Genomic DNA, 26601 nt, shown 5'->3' on the forward strand with positions numbered 1-26601 from the left:
ATAGCTTTAAGATCTTGTAAATTGCTTGGCATTTTCTTCCGTTACCCTTGACATTTGCTTCAACAACCTGACTGAGTTTCTGTGACAGTCTTGAACACTTGAAATCTGTCAAGTAGAACAGTCCCCTCTCTCAACACAAAACAAGGTTCATCTTGAAGACAACAAGAAAGAATTTAGCAAAGGTTTGGATTTGTCATCTCAGCCATAAGATGACCTTTGTAGCTTAAGCCTGTATTCCATAGATACAAAATAATGCATTTTGCAGTGTCAACATCACTATAGAGAGGCCTTTCCATCCATGCAGATAGAACGTGATAATATCTTTACATTTCTTCTATGATAACAATTTAATACCCCTTTCATCAGACTGTTGCCGAAAATAAGGATAACCAGGTGATGGCACCTTCACTCCTATGGGGAGAATAATCTACAAGGCTGTGCCTGATTAACTCCAACCTTCTCCCTATTAGAAAGGATGCATCCTAAAAATCAAAGGTAAAGCAATTAGTTTACTTCCACTCATTGACTCAAAAGACGGCACATGGAACAGCCTAAGCAAAACTCTTCACCATTGGGTGCATGGTACACACTTAAAGGGCATGATTGAGGTCCCCTACATTGCCGAGGGACAAAATCTGGATTCACATCTGGTCTTGTCAAATGGCAGCCACTGCAGAAGTGGATTCGACCAAAGCAAAAATAAGTCGCCACGGAACAACAATATCTGCACTTGAATTCAACATACTGTTTGCCATGACCTTTACTACAAGTCCTGAGATCACCCATAGCAGCACTGCAACCCCCACAAACTAACTCAAGGGGATTATGTGAAATTCTGTCACCATCTGCTTGCAATCTGTCCAGAAAGTTAAACCCCTTAGTGACAATGTGCAAGAATACACTATCATTAAAACACAGAGGCTAACAAAAACCTACCCCAAATCTGCAGCACAATCACGATTTCCACCAAAATAGGGATTCTGGCACTTGCAACATGTGTAATACTGATACTTGCGCAACGCAAAAGCTTCAAGCTCTCCATGTTCCATGGATGACTGTATCTTTTCCATCCTCAGCCTTTTTAATGCTTTTAGTTTTACCTGACTCCAAAAGTTGTATGAAACATAGGATTCACATTCATATAAAAATATTATGCAACTTCACAGAACGAAATTTTTCATAATTCACAAAACATTTACCAAGTTCAGTAACTCCAATGGTTTCCGCAAATCGTGCATCAAGCTTTCATGTTCCATGCGTACAGTACACTCTGGGCAATTAAGGTAACCGAAACTTATCTCTGGACCAGGAAAACCTTCCTTTATCTTCTTCTTTGCACAGTCAAAATGGACAATATGCCCACACCTGAGTTGTATTGATGGTGCACTGCGGAGAGGCTCAACCATACAAATCGAGCACCAATCGTCTGCAGATGGAAGCGAGTGTCCCTTTTGTAACAAGACATTTTCATGACAACCTTCCTGGAGAATAAAACATATTTTACAACTGACATTTTACACAAAAATCAAATCATCAAAACAAACATCAAATATCTGATAGTTCACTCTAGTCTGATTTATGTACACTTATATGCATATATGGGTTAGTATGTGTGTGATATGCTCTCTCTCTCTCTCTCTCTCATGACCTCCCTTCTAGAGGCCTCCAGTATCTGCTGCTATAGCAGAAAAGACTTGGCATTGGATTTGATGTGATATCATGAGGATGATGTATGTATTACTGATCATTTTACGACTATGTAGCATTTAGCATCTAGCATGGGTGATGATACTCATTTAATCGGTCTTCCACAAGACTTTAATAAACTCTCTCTCTCTCTCTCTCTCACGTCTCTCCCGTCTCTCCCATCAGCCTCGGTCTTCAGCTGCTTCTTACTTTTTCACCACCCCAGGCTGAGCTGAGCCCTTGGCTCAGCCCTGGGGGTTAGTATTAGCAAAGGGCCTTAAACTCATCAAGGCCATGGAAACCCTGAAGAGGCTTTCTTATTCTGATGTAGCAGCCTCAGCATCGACACCCAACCCCTATGCATTGCACTATAAGAGGAGGATTGCCTCTGACCCCCAGGAACAGATATATTTCTTACACCAGGAAGTCAGGGAGCTCCGACTAATGGTCGTAGCTCTAACTACTAAAGTGAAGGAGCTGGAGTGAAATGGGAAACAAGACATCATTTCAGAAGTCATACAAAAATGCAGCACATCTCCACCTGCACCTGCACTTGTCTCCACGGTCAAAGAGATGATCACCAGTGAAGTTAGCTCAGCCAAGAAGGAAATTATCACTATGGCTAGCACCAAGCTCGACAAAGCAGATTCTTATGCTAAGGTAAAAGAACAGGAAGCTATAGTGAGCAATAGGAAAACACTACGCATTGGGGGTTTGCCAGAGGACTGCCTTGGCTGCCTCGAAGAAGAGGAATACTTTTTTTAAGAAGAAGAGGGCATCACTTGTCTCAAAAAAGCTATACCACAAGTTGAATGGAATACCAAAGACATCAATGGTGTCACTCGCAAGGGAAAACAGCTTCAAGTACATTTTAATGAGAGGGCAGGACAAACAAAGATTCTCCGACAGACAAATAAGCTGAAGGGTACCCGAGTTTGGATATCAGAGAAGCTTGCTTCAGCTCAGCTCAGCTCAAGCAACGAAACACAGAACTAGCTAGAGTGAAAGATGCACACAAAGCTGGAAAATGGGCTGTCTACCGAGATGGAGTAGCATTAATCAGGGATTTTAAAACCAAACCTAAAGACCCTCAGTCTTAAACTGATGTAATGAAGGCCACTTTTCTATAGTTTTTCTAAGAAAAATCTAGGAATAGGCTGCTATAATAACTTAGAGCTGAGTTGCCATGGGCACTCCTCTAATTTCTGGTCATATCCAGATATTGTAAGCTCCCTTTTGGATGTCAGTTTGGTCGCATAGCCCCGCGAGGGCTTCTGTCGATGTTAATATCTCTCTCTCTCTCTCTCTCTCTCTCTCTCTCTCTAACACACACACACAAACACAATGTGCAACCACATAGCAAGATTATAAACCTTTATGGACCACAAGCAGCGCATTTCAAGCATCTCACCAAAACATTTGAAGGCCTGTAAACCTCAAGAATGCATTTTTTCATGACCCTTCGGTGCAGATCCAACGGACGGTCATCCACTCCACAAAGACTGTGTGTGTGCGCATGCGCGTGCGTGAGTGTGTGTACACACACACACACACACATTTATTTATTTATGTATACATATATACATGTGTATGCACATGTACGTGTACGTGTGTATGAACATGTACATGTATGTGAGTGTGTTGGTCAGGACGCCCACCAGATGTAGGTAACAGTATGCTTTTGGAGAGCATACACTGGAGTAAGCTCTTCACTATGCCTCTTAAAATAAGAGCCCAGAAAGTCATATTTTCTTGCCTGTAAAGGTGTCAAATATCTGCAGGACGTGATCAGAAATGATGGTACTGTCATGGCTTTTCCACTGGCAAATCTAAGATATGCTTTGGGAATGCACTCTCGGCCGATTTGGCATCAGATAAGGGATTTACTTCAGCCTTTCATACCACTTCCTCGACTTCAAGAGGAAAACCACCTAGCGGATTGGGAGCTAACAAGGCCAGAAACAGGTTGCAAGAATCTCCCTATGATGAATTTGACTGCTGCGATTTCTGCTCCCCTCTCCTTGGATACAAAATCATACATGCCAGCTCTGGAGGTTGAATAAACCTTATCAAGGGTGGCAATAAATGCATGCGTAACATATGGAGGAAAGGACTTCCCATCAAGCGAAGAGTTTTTCTATGGAGATGTTTGGTTAGAGTGCTACCGATGGGGACAAGCCTTGTCAAATGATGTATTGCTCCTGCACATTGCTTGCGTTGTTCCTGTCCTCAAGAGACAATTTCACATCTTCTGTGGACCTGCTCAGCTACTCGGACACTCATCGAGACGCTCTCGGCAAGCTTGCGTCTCCAATTTCCCTCACATAGATTTGCAAAGTATTTCTGGCTTTTTGGGACTTACCACAAGTCACATGTTGACTATGGTGTTTTCTTCTCATGGATCAGATTTACTGCATACTGGACCATTTGGCATGAAGGAACACTTGATCGTCCTCTCATGCCCATTTGGATTCATATGCCTTCTTTAGGCATTCGCTGCATACCAATCTATATGATGCCTATCATATAGGTGACATCTCTCAGCATATTTTAGAGGTGTTTTCACTGCTTTTAGCTCCCGCATTATTGTTGGTAGTGATTGTACATAGTATTATTTAAATCAGTGATTTCACCAAAAAAATTGTGTACACACACGCACACGCGTGTATATATGCATACATATGTATGTACGTACATATGTATGCATGTATGTGTATAGACAAAGTTGATGCAAGGATCGAAAACACACACAACGACAAGAATCACTTACGATACCAACAAAGTCTACATACATGCTTACATACATATGTATTGATCTATGTAAGCATGTATGTAAGCATATGCATGTGTACATACACACACACACACACACACACACACACATATATATACACCTTTCTAAGACTATAATATATCCAATCGTACAAATTTAGATTCTTTGTTGTTCTAGAGTTCAAAATCTACAAAGGGGGCAGACTCCACTTGCCCTAGGTGCTTGTCTACAGGAGTCGGTTCATCATTGCTTATGGAATTGCAGACATGCGAGAGTCATTTGGATGAGGGTTGATCGGATTCTCATCACTTTTATTCCCTCTCCTTTCTTCATGACTTGGGAATCAACGGCTTGGCTCTCTTTGTCAGGACCTCAGATTTTCTATGAATAGCAGGATGCTTCCTGGGCCATCTCCATTCGTCGACACCTAGTTGAGTCTTCCTCTCTATAGGATGTGCCTATCTCCCGGTATAGACCATTACATGCTGATGTGGATTCTTCCTAGGAAATACTGGCTAGTATTACTGCTTGACAAATCTGGAGGGCCAGATGCACAAAGGCCGAGGCCTTAGATGGATCACAGGTCCACCCTTCTCGGGCTGATACTATTCATACTATGGTGGCTAGTTGGGCGAGCATGCTCGGGTCCTCCCAGGCAGCCTCTGCCAAAAGGGTTATATTCCTTACGGAATGGAGGGACTACATCAAGGTTGAGGTAGCATTTTCAGCCTCAACCTTGGTTTCTCTCCAGCTCATTTGAGTTTTTATTTCCTCTCTAGAGTGGTTTTATTTTTTCATACTTAATAGAAGTCTCTTTTATGGAAAGAGAAAATCTACAAAGACAATAAAAGAGAAAATGAAAGAGAAGGCAAAAGAGGTAACAAATTTTTTTAAAAAACAAAAGGAAGACATACTTAGCAAGCAAAGCAACACTTATGTCATCATCAATGCCCAAGCATAAGCAAGCTATATTGGGCATCTAAAGATCCGTAGAGTCTCTTGGGCAAACCTAGTGCTTACTAAAATACGTTAAATAAACAAAAGAGAAAGAAAACAAGAGATAAAGAAGAAATGAAGAAGGTGACTAAGCAAAAATAAACAAACAAAAACAGGAACAAAATCGCCCAAAAAACAGCATGGATGCACCACCCGAGATGATCCCACGAGATGAGATCGACCGTATCAGACGGTTGGACCTCCTCCAGCTCCATACGTCTAGGGCTTGGGGGGGAGAGGAGTTCTCCACCAAGATCCAGTTCTACCATGATACCTTCCTAGGGTCTCAGAGCATGGTCTCATCACCAGACCTCAGTACCTTGAGGATAGGAGTCTCGTATGCATTGAGAATCGCCATCGAGCAGCTGCGAGTCTTGTCACATCAGCTGAGGATTGAGGTAGGGAGAGCTTTAGGCATACCCAAAGAGCAGAGGATCTGCACACTATGCCGGATGGAGGAGGTCGAGACAGAGGAGCACTTTCTATGTGTCTACCCAATCTATTATGAGATCCGAGGGTGATATCACTGCCTCTTTCAGGAGGGGCATGGCTTTGGCCCACTTACACGGCTGATCCATTTTTTCGATCAGGTTTGTGTTGGGCTTTATCTGATTGAGATGTGACAACAGAGAGATATACTGATGCATTAGGCTAGAGAGTAGCAAGGGTCGATGCCACAAGCCATCGAGATCTACAAAGCACAGACAAGTGCCTCGCTCTTAGATGGACTCATTTCTCCCTTCATTTCTAGAGGAAAACTCCCTATCAAGAGGTTCTTGAAGGAGAGATGAAGGTAATTCTAAGCGTGGATTATCGTACTCAAGATGTATGTAACTCTCATCTAAATTATCCTCTTCAGGAGGAGGTGATGGTGTTCTCTCCCTATCTCCTTTTGGTAGTGAAGGAAAAAGGACAAGTTCATTATAAATCAGCTCTTCTTCCTTCTCTTTTGGCTCTGAAAACAAATGTGAAGAACCGAACTTCTCGAGAATGCAAATGTGTGCAATGCATGCAGAATTTGATGCCAATTGGCCTCCAATGGGGGAAGAGCGCCCTCATGAGAGTATTTGTTTCTCTTTTCGACCTACATGCAAGGTGTAAGAGAGATGGCGGATGAATGCAAAATGAATAGAGGATGCTATGTGAGATTCACAATGAAGAGTGATACCCTTTCATTAATGTACCTTGAGATCACTCAAGGTCCATCTTCCCATTTACACCTACCCTTAGCCTATGACCCATGCATCTACCGTTCAATGCACCTTACTGCACCATTCCCTTTCTATTGCCCCTAGGACCTATACACATGTGTGAACATTAATAGAATAAGTGTCACATGTCCAAATTCGATGCTATTTGAAGCAGTGGCTCCAGCTCAACTAAATCCTATCTACTCAGATGATCCACCACCATAACAATTCAGTCGGTGTTCATCATAAATATGTGACCTCCACTCAAGAGATAGGCCCTCTGACATTCTATCCGTGGCTGCCACTCCTTTTGAGGCTCTGGCCTTCTCTCAAATCTCCCGATCAGCTTGTGCAGCATGATGCTTTTTCCCCTTTAGCTAATTATGGAGACGGATTTTGTTCCTTCCTTCATTGCATCCCCTTGTTATGCAATATTGGAAAGAGGGTCTCCTTCTCCTTCTGTCCCTTCCAAGAAAGAGACGACCCCATTTCAAGAAAGGATTCTGTTTTCAGTCACACTCCCCTTCCTAAGATGAAGATCCAGAACAACTGTGTGGTTACAATGATTGAGAGAGTCGCAATGGGAGTGGAGGCTCTTATTTTAAAAACAAAGACACACAAAAATTTATTACAAATCATTTTGGGGGACATTCCGGGCAGAGGACCCAACTCAAACACACACAAAAATATGGAAATGTAGATCTCTCAGAATAAGAGATGCTCCCCATACTGTTATTCGATACATGTGCTCATTCATGCTTTCCTAGCGATTTGTCATGAAGCTCTCGGCATGAATGACACGTCCCAGCACTCCTGAAACCTCTGTTCTGCAAGCAACACAAGAACACACACAACGTGAGAAACTGAGCAGGCTGCTCACCATCCAACCGTGACATCTACGGGATGTAATCCCGAATCAGAAGATGTCCCCTCCGAGCCACGAGCTGAGCTACTGGCACGAACTCCCAACCATATCCTAACCAGCCTGGTGTCCCATACCACCAGGTGGCGTTGTGAAGCCTGGGATCTGCTACTGGGCCTTGGGCTATGCTATGATGCAGGCGCGCGTCCGCGACTCAATCCAAGATCAGACCTAGCACCTGGGAACGAAACTTGCTCCCATCGGCTCTCTAAGAACTGAACCTCTGGGCCCCTTTTATAGACTCGGGCCCCAAGCGCTAAAAATAGCGAAGACCTCTAACTGGTTCGTACCCTTGCCACTCAACCCGAGAATCAAGCCTGCCTAACTGTAAGCCTCCCCAGGCTACCTGAGCTAGTCTTGTATACACAATACACGTCAAGATACCAATCCGTGCACATGACATACTTCCCCTCCTCTAAGAACTCACTCCTGAGTTCGCTAAAAAACTCGGGAATGTCCACTGGAGGTTCTGTAATGTCTCCCATGTTGCATCCTCCTCAACACGATCCTTCCACTTGATCTTGTATTCCGTGATAGTTCTATTATGAATCTGTCTTTCACGAAATTCAAGAATACACTCAGGTTCGTGTGGAATAAAAGTCAAATCTGTAACTTCTATTATTTCGTGAGGAGAAACAAGTTGATCGTCCGCACCCAATACTTCTTTCAGTCTACTGACATGAAAGACTGGATCTACTTTAACATCAGGAGGCAATTCTAGTCGATATGCAACTGGTCCAATTCTTTTAATAACCTTGAATGGACCGCAGTATCTGGGCGATAATTTCGGAACCAAACCAGTACTTAGGCTCTTGGATTCCTTGGAAATTCGCAAATATACCATCGTTCCTTCAGAGAACTCTCTAGGTGAACGATGTCTATTAGCATAAAATCTGTCCCGATCTTGGGCACTTCTAATAGACTCCTTGGCAAACTGCAACATTTCTTGCATGTCTTGCAAGAAGGTCTTTGCAGCATCATTTTGGATTCCCTTTAACCCAACCATAACTGGTGACTTAGGTTGAAATCCATACATAAGCATAAAAGGACTGTAACTAGTACTCGAATGCTTTGCACTGTTATAAGCAAATTCTATCATAGGTAGATATTCTTCCCATGAAGACTGTCTCTTAGAAACATATGCCCGAAGCATATCTTCAACCAATTGGTTGACCTTCTCTGTACTACCATCTAATTATGCATGATCTGAGGAACTCATACTTAGAGTAGTTTCTAACTTCTCAAAAACAAGTGTCCAAAAGTTCCTTGTAAACTTTGAGTCCCTATCACTGACTATGTCAGATGGCAAACCATACAGCTTAAACAAGTGGTCCACAAACTCGTGAGCCAACTGAACAGCTGAAATAGTTGTTCTAGTAGGTAAGAATCTAGCCATTTTTGTCAGACGGTCGATTATGACCCAAATGGAGTAATGACCCTTGCGCGTTCGAGGCAAACCAGTAATAAAATCCATGGAAATACTTTCCCATTTAGTACCTGGAATTTGCAATGGCTGTAATAAACCCGCGCTTCTAAGGCGTTCTGCCTTAGTGACCTGACAAACCCGGCAACCTACTACATAGTTTTCAATAAATGCACGCATCTTAGGCCAATAAAAGGTATGCTTCACAAGAGACAAAGTCCGATGTATACCCGGATGTCCAGCACTAGGAGTATCATGACACTTCCAGAGAATCTTGGATCTAAGTTCCAGAACATCTGGCACACAAATCTTTCCATTCCGAAATAGCAAGCCGTTCCTAATCATCCACTGACCTCCCGCCGCCTGTACCGTTGGTGGCACAATCCCTGAGTCCTGGTCAACCATGGAGCTCCCATCCTGGACTCTCTGCTAATAAGAACTAAAATGACTATCAGTTGCGCAAAGCTCCCTCAGGGATTGAAATAGGTCTGAGGATATTTCCGTAAATGACATAGCATTTACAAACTTCACTCGACTTAAGGCATCCGCCACACTATTTAACGAGCCCTTTCGATAACGTATTTCAAAATCAAAATCTTGCATTAATTCTGCCCATCTAGCTTTCCATCCCCTCAATTTAGACCCATCACACACATACTTAATTGACTAATGATCAGTCAATACAAGAAACTTCGAACCATACAAGTAGTGTCTCCAAACCTTAAGGGCATACACTACAGCATAGAGTTCCTTTTCTAGTGTGGGCCAATAAATTTGGGTGTCATCTAGCTTCTTACTCTCGAAAGCTACAGGTCTGCCCTCATGGAATAGAGCTGCCCCAATCGCAAAATCACTCGCATCGGCCTCTAAAACATAAGGCCGAGTAGGATCAGGTAATGCAAGAATGGGTGCTTCCTTGATAGAAAACTTCAAGGTTTCAAAAGCCTTGTTCAATGCATCATTCCAAGAGATCGGGTGGGTAGACTTGCGTCCACGACCTTTCAATATGTTTGTCAAGGGTGTTGTGATGTGTGAATAATCACGCACAGACTTCCGTAGAAATACCGTAAATCCTAGGAAAGAACGAAGTTGTTTCACAATCTGAGGGATAGGCCATTCTAAAATCTTATGGATACGATCCAGATCAATGCTAATACCTTTAGAAGAAATCTTGTGTCCTAAGTAAATGATCTCCTTCATAAAGAAGTCACATTTACTCATCTTGGCATAGAGCTTATGCTGTCTTAGAATAACTAAGACAATCCGGAGGTGTCCTAAGATGTCATCTAAGAACACTACAACGAATTTGCCCAGAAAATCTCGGAACAAATCGCTCATCATTTGCTGGAAGGTGGCAAGAGCATTGGTCAAACCAAAAGGTAATACAAGAAACTCGTAGTGGCCATACCTAGTTTGGAATGCGGTTCTATCTATGTGTTTAGCATAGATACGGATTTGGTGATAACCCGTACGCAAATCAATCTTAGTGAAATACTTCGCTCCGCCGGCCAAACGGTCTATCAGATCATCGGAACGAGGTAGAGGGTATCGATTCTTAATTGTTACTTTATTCAATCGTCTATAATCTATACACATCGGCCAAACGGTCTATCAGATCATCGGAACGAGGTAGAGGGTATCGATTCTTAATTGTTACTTTATTCAATCGTCTATAATCTATACACATTCTCCATGTAGAATCTTTCTTCTTCCTTAAGAGGATAGGTGCTCCCCAAGGTGATTTGCTTGGGCGAATATAGTCCATATTCAAGTAATCCTGTAGCTGTGAAGCTAACTCATCCTCCTCAAGCTGGCTCATCCTATAAGGTGGAACACTAATAGGTTGAGCCCCAAGTACTAAGTCTATGGGATGATCTACTGCCCGTTCTGGAGGTAAACCTTCCGGCAGTTGAGCAGGGAATACATCCTTGAAACCATCTAACAACGTTCTCAATTCACGGTGTTCAAACACACTTAAATCATTCTTGTTATTTACAGAGACAACAAATGAAGAAAGCGGAATCAAAACACACTGATAGACAACATCATAATGAGAAGTGTTTAATATATTCCGAAGCTGCATCGCAGATACAATAGGTCCCTGAGAAGAGGGAATATTATCACACTGAATACAAAATTGGGTGTCCTTATCCAAAAAAGAAAGAGTATGTTCCTTCCATCCAATCCGAATATCATGGGTTTTAAACCACTCTATTCCGATTAACAAGTCCACATGCTCCAAGTGCATGACATAGCACGTAAGAGCCGCTGTGTATTCTTGAATCCGGATAGAAAGTGCTTCAATCTTGCGATCCCAAAGCTGCTTCCCAGCTAGAAGCTGCACCTCATAGGTGTGATCGCTAGGCATCGTGAACAGCCCCATCTTCTGCACAAGTTTGTAATTGACAAAGTTGTGAGAGCTGCCCGGGTCAAAGAGAATGTGAACTCTTTGGTCCCTAACTTCTCCATAAACTCGGAAAAGATCATGGGAACCAATAACGAAGTATTAAAAGTGCAATTACAAGAAAGTGGGCAGGTAATAACATTTACAGAAATACCTGTCATCGAAACTTGGTTCGCGCCCTTGGCTTTGGTATCCGGACCCACCTGGAGCTTCAGTCCCAGCGCTTGCTTTTGGTTCTTGCGCTTAGGACAATCATTCTTAGTGTGACCCCGCTCCTCGCAAAAGAAGCAACATCCTTCCTTCTTTAGCTTCAAGGTACGAAGGAAACGGGCACGACCATTCTTCGTCTGAGTCAAGTGTTTCTTGGAGGCATTGTCTATAGACTTCGTCTCCCCGGTACCAATGGTAGACTAGAAGAACTTCCGTTTGTTCTTCCTACTCATGTCCGAAACTGTGGTTCCCTTTGCACTGGCCATGGTATCATCATAAATACATGCGTAATTCATGGCCTCTTGCAACGTGGTACGCTTGTTGTTCTTAATCTGCAACTTGTAGGAGTCAGGAAAACCATCCACAAAGAAACCTAACAAGGTCACTGGATCCATCTTTGTAGCTCTGGTCTGCAAATCCTGAAACCTCTGAAGGTAAACCTCAAAAGTCAAGTTCAGCTTGGACATATCGAGGGCTTTGAGCTTGCCTACGATATCATAATCTTCCTCCTTCTTCATAAACTCTTTCCTGAAGACCCCTTCGAAATTCTATCCATGTTGCAGGCTTGGGTTGGAGTTCCTTCCACCACAACAAAGCCTTTCCTGCAGCTGCAAGCTGTATTTTCTTGTCATCTGGGTACAGGTGAAACTAGAAGTGTACTTGCCACTTGTGCAACCAAGTGTCAACAACCTCCTTGGTACGAGACTTCTGATCTCTAGGAAAAGGATCTGGAGTGATGTTCGGACCTAACACTGAAGCCATGGCATCCAGCCTAAACAGTGCTAGTCAGAAGTGTGAGGGTAGTCTGAATCCCTTGGAGTTGCTGTGTCAACCCCGTTTGATTCACATTAAATTGCTCAAACTTTCCATCAAGAGCAGTGGTGAATTCACGGAAGGCTTTCTTCGTAATCAGATCGTCGTAGAGACCCTGGTCATCCTCCGCAGGGTAGTCCAAATCTTGGTCACCCATCGCAAACTCAGGATTTACAGAATCAGCCATGTCTGAAATCTGATCTGAAAAGAGTAGTGAACTGAGAGAAGTGACAGGTGGAATCGAAGCTTGAAGGAGAGTGGAGCAGAGGAAAAAACCGTCCCAAGAGGAGGTGACGAAAGAAGAGAAGCTGTCCGAAAAGAAGGTACTGTAAGTTGACGATCAGCTTGAGTGGATTCCCCCTGCTGGTTCCGTTGCAAGCTGTACTGTACGGAAATCTGCTGCAGCTGTAGCCGTACCTAGGTGACGAAATTCTGATAGGGGTGTGGAGGGGTCTTCTTGCGCACACTAGCATAAGCTGTGGCTGAGCTTATGATCTCGCCAGGCTATAAAGGAGACGGTGCAGCTATTTTAGAAAGCTATGCTTTCTAAAAAAGCCCACCCTCCCAACTTGGAGGGTCAATGCTTTTTTTAGCATGCCTACCCTCCCAAACTTGGAGGGTTGGTGCTTTTCTCGCATCGGCCTCCCCGAACAGCAGCCTGGCCGCATCCTGCTCCAGCCTATAGCGCACCCCCCTGCTTGGCCGAATCGCGCTCCAGCCTATGGCGCACCACTCAGCCTCACCTACCTGCGTCACCTAACCTCTGCGCAGCCTTGACCCAAACACGGGATCCCTTCGCCTACCAAACAGCCCCTCTCACGCCTCTCCTCCAATCCTCTCCACTCTCTCCTAGCTACACCTCATACCCTCTCTCACCTAACCCTTCAGCAATCTCGAATTCCTCCTCCTCTCTTCTTCCTACCTTTTCCCTAAATCTTGACCACTTCCCTAAACCGATGAACCAAACAAAAACTTGCAGCACAAATTTCGAAATTAGGGCATACCTGGAGGAACAAATCGTCCAAAATTTTCGCATCAGAAGTTCCTACCTCAGGAGCTGGCTCTGATACCAACTGACACGTCCCAGCACTCCTGAAACCTCTGTTCTGCAAGCAACACAAGAACACACACAACGTGAGAAACTGAGCAGGCTGCTCACCACCCAACCATGACATCTACTGGATGTAATCCCGAATCAGAAGATGTCCCCTCCGAGCCACGAGCTGAGCTACTGGCACGAACTCCCAACCAGATCCTAACCAGCCTAGTGTCCCATACCACCAGGTGGCGCTATAAAGCCTGGGATTTGCTACTGGGCCTTGGGCTACGCTATGATGCAGGCACGTGTCCGCGACTCAATCCAGGATCAGACCTAGCACCTGGGAACGAAACTTGCTCCCATCGGCTCTCTGAGAACTGAACCTTTGGGCCCCTTTTATAGACTCGGGCCCCAAGCGCCAAAAATAGCGAAGACCTCTAACTGGTTCGTATCCTTGCCACTCAACCCGAGAATCAAGCCTGCCTAACTGTAAGCCTCCCCAGGCTACCTGAGCTAGTCTTGTGTACACAGTACACGTCAGATACCAATCCGTGCACATGACAATGAATGCCCCTAAAAATGATGTCGTTGTGGCCCATGGGAATACTTGCTACGATCATTTAGCCCTGGTCAGGTCAACTGACTCGAACTGGTCAGCAACATATGCTGACCAAGGGCAGCCCAGATGGCCCTTGATTGGGCTGCTAGAAGGTCCTCAAAAGGCACTGGATCTTGCCCAAGCACTCTGAGATATGCTGGGAATACCTCATAGTGCAGCTACATGTCACTGCCACCTGTGCCTAGCATTGGTGCATGTGATAGCGGGTAGGTCAGCTATGAAGGATTTCCACGCTGCTGAACCTTTCTGCCACGAGCATGCACCCATTGAATACGCCTAAGCATTGCTACCTAATCGACAGATACAAATTTGGGGATTTTTAAAAATCTCGATCCAGCTACATTTATCCTTCTTGGCTAATGTGAATCCAGACGTCCTGTTGATTGTGAATGTCTTGCTGGACGACCATGTCCAGATCATAGATCTGCTGTTGTACCTTCCTTTCGAGTTGATACTCTTACTGTGAGCATACTTTGCTTAGTAGCTCGATTGCATATGTAGCAAAATTAAAGCTAGCAACAAGCCAGAGATTGGGGTTTTTCTAAAATCAAGAAAAATCCATTGATTTGAAAATCTTACATTAACCCAAGTTTGGGGCTTTTTTAATTTCACACAAATTTGACAAACATTGAAGCTCCTATCATCACATTGAAGCTAGAAACTGGGGTTTTTTAACCCAATTTGAACTTTCTTAAGGACTTCTCACGGTTTTGAGAGTCAAGTCGAGTCGGTTGACCCAACCTGCAGGTCAGTCAACCAGTTGGCCATTTCCAGGCCTATAAAAGGGGCCTTTGCTGCCCCTTATTTCCCATTCGATTCCAGCCCTCCCAGCCTCAACTCCAGCCCATGGTGCCGCACCAGTCCAGGTCTACAGGAAGCCATACAGCAGCCTCCAATAGATCATGATTGAAGGGGGCCATCTCCACGCATCATCTCAGCAGGGTTTGGAAAGCATCAAGGTTGACGTTTGGGCAGACTGTTGCAGCAGCATAGCTCATTCTCCTCCAGTCATAGTTAGGGGAGTTTTCAGCTCAGTTTTGTATGCCATTTGGCACTCATGTACAGACAGTAGTTAGGGAATTTATGCCAGCATCATAAATAAAGCAGTGTGCACTAGTTAGGCAGATCTCTTGTGTCTTTTATGCTCGAGTTCTCGTTCTTCACTCACCTATTTCTGCACAGCAAGTCCCCGCATGTTACACCCACTTTGTGTGAGTAAAAGATGGGTCAACGAGGTATTGTGTGGATGGAGGTATTGACAAAGAGGAGGCACCATCTAGCAAAAACAATAGCGGCAGCAGCTGATCATGGTGGCATGTTCAAAAGAAGGAAGGCGGCACTTTCTCACAAAAGAGGCAGCAGACGCGGGCACATAGGCTGGACCTCCACAAATCAAACAAGAGATTTGCAGAGCTTGCATGGAAGGCGAGCCACACCGAGCACCATTCTCGACGGAGGCCACAGATCGGGCCACAGAGCCACTGGAGGTTGCTCATTCAGATATCTATGGGCCCATTGCCTACAAGATCAGCATGTTCAGAAGAAGAAAGGCAGCGCTTTCTCACGAAAGAAGCAGCGACGGACACATCGGATGGACCTCCACAACCGTCAGACGAGATTTGCAGAGCTTGCATGGAAGGCAAGCCACACCAGGCACCATTCTCGACGGAGGCCCACAGAGCCACTGGAGTTGGTTCATTCAGATATCTATGGGCCCATGCCTACAAGATCACTTTCAGGGTCAGAGTACCTTTATTACAATAGAATGACTTGGACTTGGACGGGCCCTTGAGAATTCAAGGAAAGGAAGGCAAGGTAGAGAAAGAAACATGAAAGAGATTCAAAACTTTCAGAACGGATCAAGTGGGAGAATTCAATTCAGATGAATTTAATCCTTACTGGAAAAAGAATGGCATCAAACGGCAGTTGACACATCTTACCAAAACGGGATGGCTGAGCAGACGAATCAAGCAACAGTAGAGATCAGTTTGAGCATGCTGAGACGCAAGAAAGAAAAGGTGTTAGAACTTTCTCCGGTTCGAAAAGGGGAAGTGATCATCTCCGGTTCGAAAAGGGGAAGTGATCACGAATAAGATGATGAAGCTAGGCTTTGCAGGCAGGAAGAAACAGGAAGCGGTTCCCTTGCCGATGGAGGATTCATGAAGGCCACCGGCTCCGCTGTGCCCCATAGGACGAGAACTATCCTTGCTGTACAGACTGCTACTGTTAGAAATGAGGAGGGAATGAATCACTCAATCCTCCACCCAAGATCTCTCCAACTCTTACACACTCAACTTAGATAGATGATCACAGATGCAACAAACACACGCTCAGAAATAACAGCAAGTATAGACGGAGAGAGAGAGAGTATATTCATCCACTGGATGGTGTGCAGAAAATGGCTCCAAGGGAGCAATACAAATCACAGCAGGGTGCTGGAGAAAACTGATGAACTCTCTCTCACAAAACTGTCCCAGATCTGAGTGCTGAACACTGCCTTGGAGAAGGGCTTTCTGTAATGCACTGGATGCTGGGCTGAATGCAGAAGTGGGCCTTTTGTAGGCTCTGCCCAGGCCCCTTCAAATGACCGACCAGCAGGGTCGGTTACCCTGTCTCGTGGCCGAACATAGGGCCCCATAAACCGACCAGGGTTGGCCCTGGTCGGTGGCCCTGGTTGGGCCGACTTGGCCAGTCACAGGCCCCTATATAAGGGTGCCCTGGGCGGCCAGTCTGTGCTGCTGCTGGTGCCTCCATGTGAGGCCTAGAGCCCCCTTAAACCTGCTGTTGCAGACTGCAACCAGCCCTCTGATGCCTGCCTAGGTCTCTCCCCGACCCTACTACCTCTCACTGCCCCTTGTCCCCTCAAATCGGGGGCTCACAGGTGGGCACAGTGAGATTCTAACACCCCCCTTCAATGTCACAACTGTGGACCAATCCCCATACGTCTGATGAGGTGCTCCATCTGTTCTTGAGGGAGTGCCTTTGTGAAGAGGTCGGACAAGTTGTCCGCAGTCGGGCAGTACATGAGCTCGATCACGTCGTCGATGATGAGCTCTCGAACAAAGTGGTAATGAACTTCAATGTGCTTGGTCCGTGCATGGAACACTAGATTCTTGGCAATGGCTATGCAACTCTAATTGTCGCACATCAGCACTGTTGCGACGTCCTGACTCACGAGTCACGTCCATGTCCTCCAGAATCCACCTCAACCACAGTGTCTCACAAGCTGCTGTACATGCGGCTTTGTACTCTGCCTCGGTAGATGAAAGGGCCACTGTGGGTTGCTTCTTACTCAGCCAAGAGATGGCACCAGATGCAAGTAAGAAGCAATACCCTGTTGTTGATCTTCTAGTGTCAGCATCACCCGCCCAATCACTGTCAAAAAACCCGCCTAGTTCGATGCCTTTGGTGTAGGTGATCCAATAGGTGCAAGTACCCTTTAGATACCTTAGCACCCGTAAACCTGCATCCCAATGACTCTTCCTGGGAGAAGCGGAGAATTGGCATAATAGCCCAACTGCATATCAAATATCAGGTCGAGTATTGCTAAGGTAAAGCAAGCTTCCTACCAATCGTCGGTACAAAGGAGTATCGACCGGCTAAGATGTGTCGTGAACACTTAGCTTGAGTCCGACCTCCATGGGAGTTACTGCTGTCCTGCAATCCTCCATCTGAAATCTCTTCAGAAGTTCTCTGTAGTATTTCTCCTGTGAAATGAAGATCCTATCTTTGGCCTGCTTCAATTTTATCCCAAGAAAGTAGTGTAATAACCCAAGGTCAGTCATCTCAAACTCAGTCATGAGTAGCTCCTTGACCTGGGAAATCTTCTTGACATGGTCACCTGTCAAGATAAGATCATCAACATAGAGGATGAGTACCAATCGCAACCCCTTCTCAATGAACAAGTAGAGGTTTGCCTCATAAGGGCTCCGACTTCGCCCTATCTTCTGAAAGAATACATCTATCCTTTGGTACCAAGCTCTGGGTCTTGTTTCAGCCCGTATAACGCCTTCTTCAACCTGCAAACCTTTAATGGGGACCCTGGATCTTGAAAGCCATGTGGCTGCTCTACGTACACCTCCTCCTCCAGGGTTCCATTAAGGAATGCGGACTTCACGTCCATTTGAAAAATAGGCCAATGGAATTGGGCAGTAAGGGCAATCACTGTCCGGATAGTAACCATGTGAGCTGTGGAGCAAAAGTTTCATCAAAATCCATGCCTTCAGTCTGAGCAAAACCTTTGACTACTAATCTTGCTTTGTACTTATCCAAGCTGCCGTCCGATTTGAATTTAAGTTTGTATACCCACTTAGTGCCGATGACTTTCTAACTTTCCGTCGCACGGGCCTGGCCACTAAGTCCCAGGTATTGTTCTTCAGGATAGCATCCATCTCTGCCTGCATGGCAGCCTGCCATTCTGGATTGTCCTTCGCCTCCTCCAAGGACCTTGGCTCTTCAAGCTGAGCCACCAACGCAAAGTTCACAGATGGGGTCTTAAGACGTTGGGACCGACGCAATCCAAAACTATCGGTGACCCGAGAGTCTTCCAATGTTCTTAGGTACCATTGGGACAACCTCTTCTGCTTCTCAGTGGGAGGAGGAACTGGAACTGCTTCTGGAACATCCTGCTCTTCCTCAGTACCTTGTGGAATATCAGCTTTCAATTTCGCCACCTCTTGGATGGTCAACCTGGGGCGGGGTGGGTTTGGGGATTGAACAATCTCCTCCTCCTCAACCTGAGGCTCCTCCTGGGGTTCAGATTCCTTTTCCTCGAAGATGACATCCCGACTGATAAGGATCTGCTTCTTTAATGGGTCGAAGAGTCAATAGGCCTTTGATTTTTCGCTATATCCAACAAAGATACATTTTCTACTCCGGGAATCAAGCTTGGTCCTCTCTTCCATGTGCACATGCACCCATGCATTAGAACCAAAAATGCGAAGATGAGTGATAAAGGGCTTCTTACCATAAAATGCCTCATATGGAGTCTTGTCCTTGACGGCCTTCGTCTTGGTCTTGTTGAGGATGTGTACTGCTGTATTAACAGCTTCACTCCAATAGGCTTTAGAAAGGTTCCTCCCTCGTACCATAGCAAGCCCTGTCTCCATGGTGGTTCTGTGCTTCCTCTCGGCTACCCCGTTCTGCTGAGATGCACGTGCTGTGGTGAGTTGTCGCTTGATCCCATACTTGCGACAAAATGTGTTGAACTCATCGGAGGTGAATTCTCCCCCCTCTTTGTACGGAACATCTTGACATTCTCCCCTGTCTCCTTTTCAACTCTGGCCTTCCAGTCCTTGAATTTCTCGAAAGCCTGTGACTTTTTAGCCAAGCAATACACCCAGGTCATTCTACTGAAATCATCCACAAAGAGAAGTGAGTACTTGGATCCTGCCCATGATGCTGTAGACATTGGGCCACAGATGTCGGCATGAACCAACTCAAGTGGTTTGCTGGCCCGAAACGAGGCCTCTTGTGAGAACTTGTCCCTGTGCTGCTTGCCTTCTAGACAAGCCCTACAAACACCATCATTGCCTCTAATGGGTGGAAGTCCATCCACCATCTTCGACTTTGACATTTCAGCCAAGGTTCCATAGCTGACATGACCGAAGCGCTCATGCCAAAGTTTGGACTTTACGTTGTCTCCATGAACCAACATTGCACTGAGGCGGTACAATCCGTTTTCTTCGACTCCTTGGGCCACCATCTGTCCATTTTCTTTGGATGTCACGGTGACCTTGCCATCCTCAAAGATAACTGACAAGTTGTTCTTGTCCATCTGAACAGTAAGTTTTTGCAAAGGTTGGATACATAAAGTACTCTAGAGATATCCTTCTCCTCTCCCGCGGTCGTAATGAAAGAAATGCTACCAATGCCCTTCACAGGACATGTCCAGCTATCCCCCACAGAAACTTTGGAATCCGGGTGTGTACTTTCCATGGTTTTGAATTAAGTCTTTCTGTTAGACATGTGCTTTGAAGCTCCACTGTCAACATACCAACCCTCTTTTCCTTCACTGACTGTATATGCTGAACAATGTTCACTGATTAAAAACAACTGTCCTGTCGTCACATTGGCAGAATCAGTCTTAGGCTCTTCTTTGATCCTCGCTTCTCTCTTCCGCTTCTGATCCGCCTTCTTCTTTTGGCATTCTTTGGCGGAATGGCCAAGCTTTTCACAGTAAAAGCACTTCATTTTCTTCTTTCGGTCTGCGTCCTCTGACTTCTTGAATTCCTTTGACTTGCCTTTTCTAGGCTTGTCTTTGGCCACTAATGCCTTTTCGTCGGTTTGCGTAAAGAGTTTCTCTCGAGCCTCCTCCTGAAACAGTAGTGGGCCAAGCTCCTCAAAGGTGAGTGGCTTAGTCCGTTGACCCGCAGTGACCGTAGTCACAAAACTTTTGAAACTCCGTGGCAACTTGTGGAGTGTGAGCAATGCCAATTGACTCGAGTCCACCTTCTGACCAACCACTGCGAGCTGGTCCCGCACGACTTTCACCTTTGTCAGATGTTCATGCACAGTATCACCCTCGTTCATATCAAGATTATTAAGTTGATGCTGAAGAGTAATGATACGGGCTGTATCGTCGGTTTCATACAGCTCCTTCAGTATGGCCCACGCCTCTAAAGATGTCTCTGCCAACTGGATATGAGCCGATTAGCATTGCCAAGGCTTGAGCATCCCTCTCCTCCCATGCATTGAGTTCATCCGCATCTGCTTCAAATAGAACATCAACTCTTTTGTCCACAATGTCCTCCAGCTTCACCTCGGTCCCAATCACTATCTTCCACAGCTTCCGTGCCACCAGATGGCTTCGGATCTTGACTTTCCAGATTGGATAGTTCGTCCCATCGAGCTTTCCAGCTTCATCAAAATTGGGAATGAATGAAGAAGGAAGATGACTGGAGGAGGAGGAAGGACGAGCAGTGGGTGTAGAGGCTTCTGAACGCTGATCCATCTCGGTGAATAGTAAACTCAAAAACTGAAGCAAAAAAAATGTACTGACCTCCCATGCTAGCCTGAGCTGAAAACGGAATCGCCTTTCTGCCAAGGGACTCCTTCCTTCAGAGAGTGCTTTGATGAAGAAGAGTTGAGAGCCTATGGCTCTGATACCATGTTAGAAATGAGGTGGGAATGAATCACTCAATCCTCCACCCAAGATCTCTCCAACTCTTACACACTCAACTTAGATAGATGATCACAGATGCAACAAACACACACTCAGAAATAACAGCAAGTATAGACGGAGAGAGTATATATTCATCCACCGGATGGTGGGCAGAAAATGGCTCCAACGGAGCAATACAAATCACAGCAGGGTGCTGGAGAAAACTGATGAACTCTCTCTCACAAAACTGTCCCAGATCTGAATGCTTAACACTGCCTTGGAGAAGGGCTTTCTGTAATGCACTGGATGCTGGGCTGAATGCAGAAGTGGGCCTTTTATAGGCTCTGCCCAGGCCCCTTCATATGACCGACCAGCAGGGTCGGTTACCCTGTCTGGTGGCCGACCATAGGGCCCCATAAACCGACCAGGGTTGGCCCTGGTCAGTGGCCCTGGTTGGGCCGACTTGGCGAGCCACAGGCCCCTATATAAGGGTGCCCTGGGCGGCCAGTCTGTGCTGCTGCTGGTGCCTCCATGTGAGGCCTAGAGCCCCCTTATACCTGCTGTTGCAGGCTGTGACCAGCCCTCTGATGCCTGCCTAGGTCTCTCCCCAGCCCTACTACCTCTCACTGCCCCTTGTCCCCTCAAATCGGGGGCTCACAGGTGGGCACAGTGAGATTCTAACAGCTACGTGGAGGTCTGGCAGAGCACAGAAGGCTGCAGCAGTGTCTGCAGGCTGGAAGATAGTAGTAAGCCCCGTGCTGCAGCAGCAGACGCCTACTATTCATAGGCCTGGAGCAACAACAGTAGGGGCAGAAAACAGGTCGACAGACCTGCTGCTGGTTCAGGGTCGACACAGATCAGGTCAGCCTGATCTGGTCGGTGGATTCCACTGACCAGATCAGCCTGGTAAGGGCAGATGAATGCCTATATAAAGGGGACATTGCAGAGCCCTTATTTTCCATCCCACTGAAGCCCTTTTCACAAGGCACGGAGGAGCAGAATAGGGTTCCCTTCCCTCTACATCTATACCTCTGTTTTGCACAGTCTCCTCTGACTGTATTTTGCCCAGCACCCTCCTGGATGCATGTAGCTTGACTCTGAAGCATATACCTAGATGAATCCAGGAACATTCCCAAACTCATCCTCTAAAAACACAACATAGTGCAGTTTCAATCTCACGATAGTCACTCATAAGATTGAAAACCATAAATGCATAGCAGGGACTAGCTACTATGACATCCCCACTGACTTCATCAGCGCCCAAACAGTGGGTGTAGACCATCGTATAAAAATATGCTCACACACATACAAATCCACACTCCCACACATACTTGAGCATCCATTTATACAAAGTCTTCGTACTGAGTTTCTGTCAGCACTCTGGAGGTGAAGGGCAGACTCAGCCATGACGAAGGCTAGCACTAAAGGAGAAGGCTAATAAAAAAGTAGTCCAATATCTCTTCATTCAAGCTACAACTGCTTGTGAAGTCTAAACGATTTCATTTTAGTCTCTCCCAAACGAGCATCTAAATCTAGCTGATAGGGCAACGCACCATTTAATATAGAAAGAATTATTGACTCTGAAGCAGTTCAGTCACTTTTGTGGTGACCTAAACTACATCTATTTTGCAAGTTCCTTTGCTGCTCTATTTCACTGTTTCATTTACAGTCTGTGGGTTCAGTTTGCTGTTGTGTATCAGAAGAGAATTGTCTACATTTTTCCCTGTGCACAGGTTTATACTTCAGCACCGGAAATTCTGACAGAATAATGAAAGGACATCAAGTACACTCATATCGCCCAAGCAACCAGGATGAAAAAAGGGTTTGCTGGAAAGGTTACTTTCAGCAGTCAACTAGAGTATGCTCACATGGTTCTCAACAAGCATTCACAGTGAAGGTTAGGTTTAGGACTTGGGAGACAGAATTCAAGATCTTTATTCGCAACTTCTTAACAAGTGTAATCATCGGCCAACTAACCCATGACGTAAATATAGAATCTACATAGCATCTGAAAAAATTCATCAAATCCACGTCTGAATTTATAAGCATTACGCAACACTATGCATAGCCTTGCAGGGGATACTAACTGAATTTATTGTTCATATAAACCTGGGGCTGACACATTGCCATACTTTGATTCTACAATATTTCTACTTGGGTCAGACATGCTCCTGGTATATGCAAGGGCAAACTTTAGCATTGTGAGCCGCGTTTGTGAAAGGAAGCCCTTGGTCTTGAATCAATTCGAGAAAAAAGGCCCTACAAGAAAAGCCATTATTTCATCTCAAGAAAGCATAGGGATCTCTATTAGAGGACAATTTGTGGTTGTTTGCCCACATGGCAAAACACAAGTCTCGTTTCTTCTTTAATGAGACGACGTACCTGTAAACATGGTAAGCATACTCGTTCACCTCTCAACCCACCACAGCGATGTCCGCATTCTAAACTCCGTGTACATGCCTTACTGAGCCGTCTTCTACAATCCTTAGCGTCACAGACATTTGAAGCCAATCGGCGTACGCTTACAAGCTCCCTTTTCTCAACACACCATGATGCATCAACACCCTCTCTGTCCAGGTGTCTCTGCAAGTCCTTGACAGTTAAAGAACGGAACTGATTGTCGATCAATTCCTTCCTCCAAATTGGAGCTTCACAATATATGCACCGTGTCGCGTTCTTGAAATCCTCGTAGTCTTCACAGGTGTAGCCTAGATGGTAGGGACTTGTCATGCAGAGGCCGCAAAAACCTGCTTTGCATAAAGCGCAACGAAAAAAGTTACTGAACTTGTGGAAGAGGGCTGCACGAGACATGGGCTTCCCATCGTCATCATGTTCTGTAAAAGGCACTGTCCTATCGAATTCAGGGACTCCTGAAGGAGCGACCCCAGCCGGAATATCGCCTGTGACCTTCTCAATCATCACATTGCATCCTGGACAACGGACGAAATCAGCAGTCTTGAAAAGGACTTCATTGGCTTCTTCCTGCCATTTTTGGTAGGCCTCGGGAGCAAGCAATTGTGCGGCAGGCAAGGATATGGCTGCAGCGCATGAACAGGATGGGCAGCTCAATGTGTCGGCCAACTTTCTGAAGGACTGACGTTTACGAAAAGCCCCTGCATCACCACCTTCGCTTTCCTGACAGGCCCCCGAAAGGCATAATTCAACGTGCTCTCGTAAACAAGGCGCGCAGCACATGCAGCTGCATTTCAAATCAGGCCCAAGCATTTCTAACGGAACAGAGAGAGCACAAACCCTGCAGACGAACGAAGCCTCTTCGTCATCCTGAAGCTGCCGTTTTCTGCTAGAGTTAGAATGATTATGGCGATCAGACGATGAGCTGCTGCTGCCTCCGCTCTCTCTATTGAACTCAGCATACTGCTGCGGGACAGGGTCGGCCACAATAAACGCAGTGGCCCAATCTCCATCCTCATCCTCGAATTCCCCTTCGACGTGATTGAGCAGGAACGCTGCTCGCTGCTCAACGTTTTTGCACATATATGGAAGATGCTCCACAACAAAGTTGCTCTCCATGGATTTACGCAACTCCCAAAGGCCACCAAACTCGAGCCCCATTTCCCAGAGCTCAGATGGCAAGCTTCATCAATCTGGAATAAATCCTCAGAGTCTTGCGCAACATGGAATTGTGAACCTGAAGAATATGATCACGAACTCCTGCAACCTTTCCGCGAAAAGCACTCTGGGAGACGACAACCCTACCCGTCCGTGTACTGCAAGGTCCCGACTGGTGATCGAAATCGAACACAAACGAGTGGATTGCAGAAGCGTAACAATGGACTTAGTCTCTCCCGCAGGCGATGACGGCCAAATCTTCTGGAGCTGATTCTAGCTTTGTCAAAGAGCGATTTCGCAACGATCAAAAGGGCAAAAGAGATCAAAAACCAGAAGGAAGGGGATTGAAGAAGCTACCAAAATGAGAAGCTCGCGATGACAAATGAAGCTCCAGAGATTTTCGCGATGAAATTCACACGACAAAGGATGAAGATGAAGATGATGCTCAAAAGCAAAGAAACGAAAAGAAAAGAAAAGGCGAAGATGACAGCATGCTAACTTTTTGCTCCTCCACGTTTACCTCAGGTTAACTTCTATTGTTAAGTTATGGTTAAGTTGAACACTGTGTGTGTTTGTGTGTCTCTCTATGGTTAAGTTGAACACTGTGTGTGTCTGTGTGTCTCTCTACACACACTTCACACGTTAAGAAAATGCCTTTGTCGTGTTTCAGTGTGGGAGCTTTCGTTATCTGCTTGCACGAGTTTGATTCCTATTGTCGCCAGCATTCACTCTGGCTATGGGATGGCTGCCCATTATTTATTGGGTGGTCAGTGTCTAATACCGTCCTCATTCTCTCCTGTGGTGCAAGGCTTGGTCATTCTTCGGACTCGAGTTTTGATGACTCTTTCGATTCGGGATTCTGCATGGTGTACTGGTGTCTATTGTCTCTTCTCTTCCACATGTGACGTATCGCTCACCTCCGTAGTCTCTCTCTTAAGAGTTGGGAAGGTACCTAAACACCACAGACATCAAACCAAACTCCTAGAGCTAACACACAAGCTAGCTAAGCAAGTACTCACAACACAACAAGCTTTGTAAAAGATCACGATTAGTTAATAGTCCCATAGATCCAACTTTTATACAATCACTCATCTCTCTCTCTCTCTCTCTCTCTCTCACACACACACACACACACAGAGTCAACCTCGGGAAGTTGGATTGATGGTGTGTCTTCCTATGGGATTGACCTAGAGGTCGGCCATTTTGGGGGACCCATGAGAGAGTGAGAGAGAGAGAGAGAGAGAGAGTGCATGTGTGTGTGCACATGTGGACATGTGTGTGTGTGTGTGTTTTTGAGAGAGAGAGAGAGAGAGAGAGAGATGATTACCATAATCTCTTTTTTAAAACCCTTATTGCCATGGACCATCAAAGCTTTGAATCAGCTATAGCAACTCATTAGATTTATGTTATGGAAGATAGCAGTCAATAAGTCAGGGTAGACATGGATTTCTTGGGAACATGTTACTAGTCCAAAGAGGAGCAAGGGAGTGGCTCTATTAGATGTTTGATTACATATGTCCCAAGGTGATGTTTTTTGGCCTGCCGTCCGTGGGTAGGCCTTAGTGAAGGTTCGTTTTGGGGCGATGGGCAATAATCATAATTTTTATACTTTTTGTGTGGAAATACTTTATTCATGCACATGTCCTCGTATGCAAGTGGCAGTGGCAATTCGTGTGCATGGCTTCAGCGTCGGTAGCACGTGGAGTGATCGTATGATTCACTTAGGTGTCTTCTGCTTCGTGTGCATGGCTTTAGCGTCGATGGCTTACTGTGGAGAGGATCACGGAACCTGCACTTGAATATCGATGGAGGTGGCATTCTGCTCTTCTTTGCCTTGCTGACCACAACCTCAAT

The 26601-nt window shown here is 45.6% G+C and overlaps 1 protein-coding gene across 5 annotated transcripts; it reads right to left on the bottom strand.

The window, feature by feature from the left end:
• On the bottom strand, positions 1 to 25189 carry LOC147903642 (uncharacterized). 5 transcript variants are annotated; one of them, XM_087400404.1, is made up of 5 exons: positions 25105 to 25189; positions 23560 to 25014; positions 1200 to 1481; positions 937 to 1100; positions 1 to 856 (listed from the first exon to the last, which is right to left on the bottom strand). In XM_087400404.1, the coding sequence occupies exons 2-5, from the start codon at positions 24748 to 24750 to the stop codon at positions 520 to 522; spliced, it is 1974 nt and encodes a 657-aa protein (XP_087256530.1). In that variant the 5' UTR covers positions 24751 to 25014; positions 25105 to 25189; the 3' UTR covers positions 1 to 519. The 5 variants fall into 5 exon arrangements, with proteins under 5 accessions (XP_087256530.1, XP_087256521.1, XP_087256538.1 ...); XM_087400395.1 differs by having other exon boundaries at positions 23560 to 25020; XM_087400412.1 differs by having other exon boundaries at positions 23560 to 25024.
• Positions 25190 to 26601: the final 1412 nt, after the last annotated feature.

Source organism: Dipteris shenzhenensis, chromosome 3 (assembly GCF_047967505.1).
Source record: "Dipteris shenzhenensis isolate YYH24624 ecotype China chromosome 3, Dip_SZ_1.0, whole genome shotgun sequence".
NCBI lineage: Eukaryota > Viridiplantae > Streptophyta > Polypodiopsida > Gleicheniales > Dipteridaceae > Dipteris > Dipteris shenzhenensis.

What these genes read in the sequence shown, in the direction of transcription:
- LOC147903642 (XM_087400404.1), bottom strand. Translation starts at nt 24,750, where the DNA reads ATGGGGCTCGAGTTTGGTGGCCTTTGGGAGTTGCGTAAATCCATGGAG. An exon ending in TATGCTTACCATGTTTACAG is followed by an intron (nt 1,482 to 23,559) that starts GTACGTCGTCTC and finishes TTTATTCTCCAG; the next exon opens with GAAGGTTGTCATGAAAATGT. An exon ending in CATTGGAGTTACTGAACTTG is followed by an intron (nt 1,101 to 1,199) that starts GTAAATGTTTTG and finishes TTTTGGAGTCAG; the next exon opens with GTAAAACTAAAAGCATTAAA.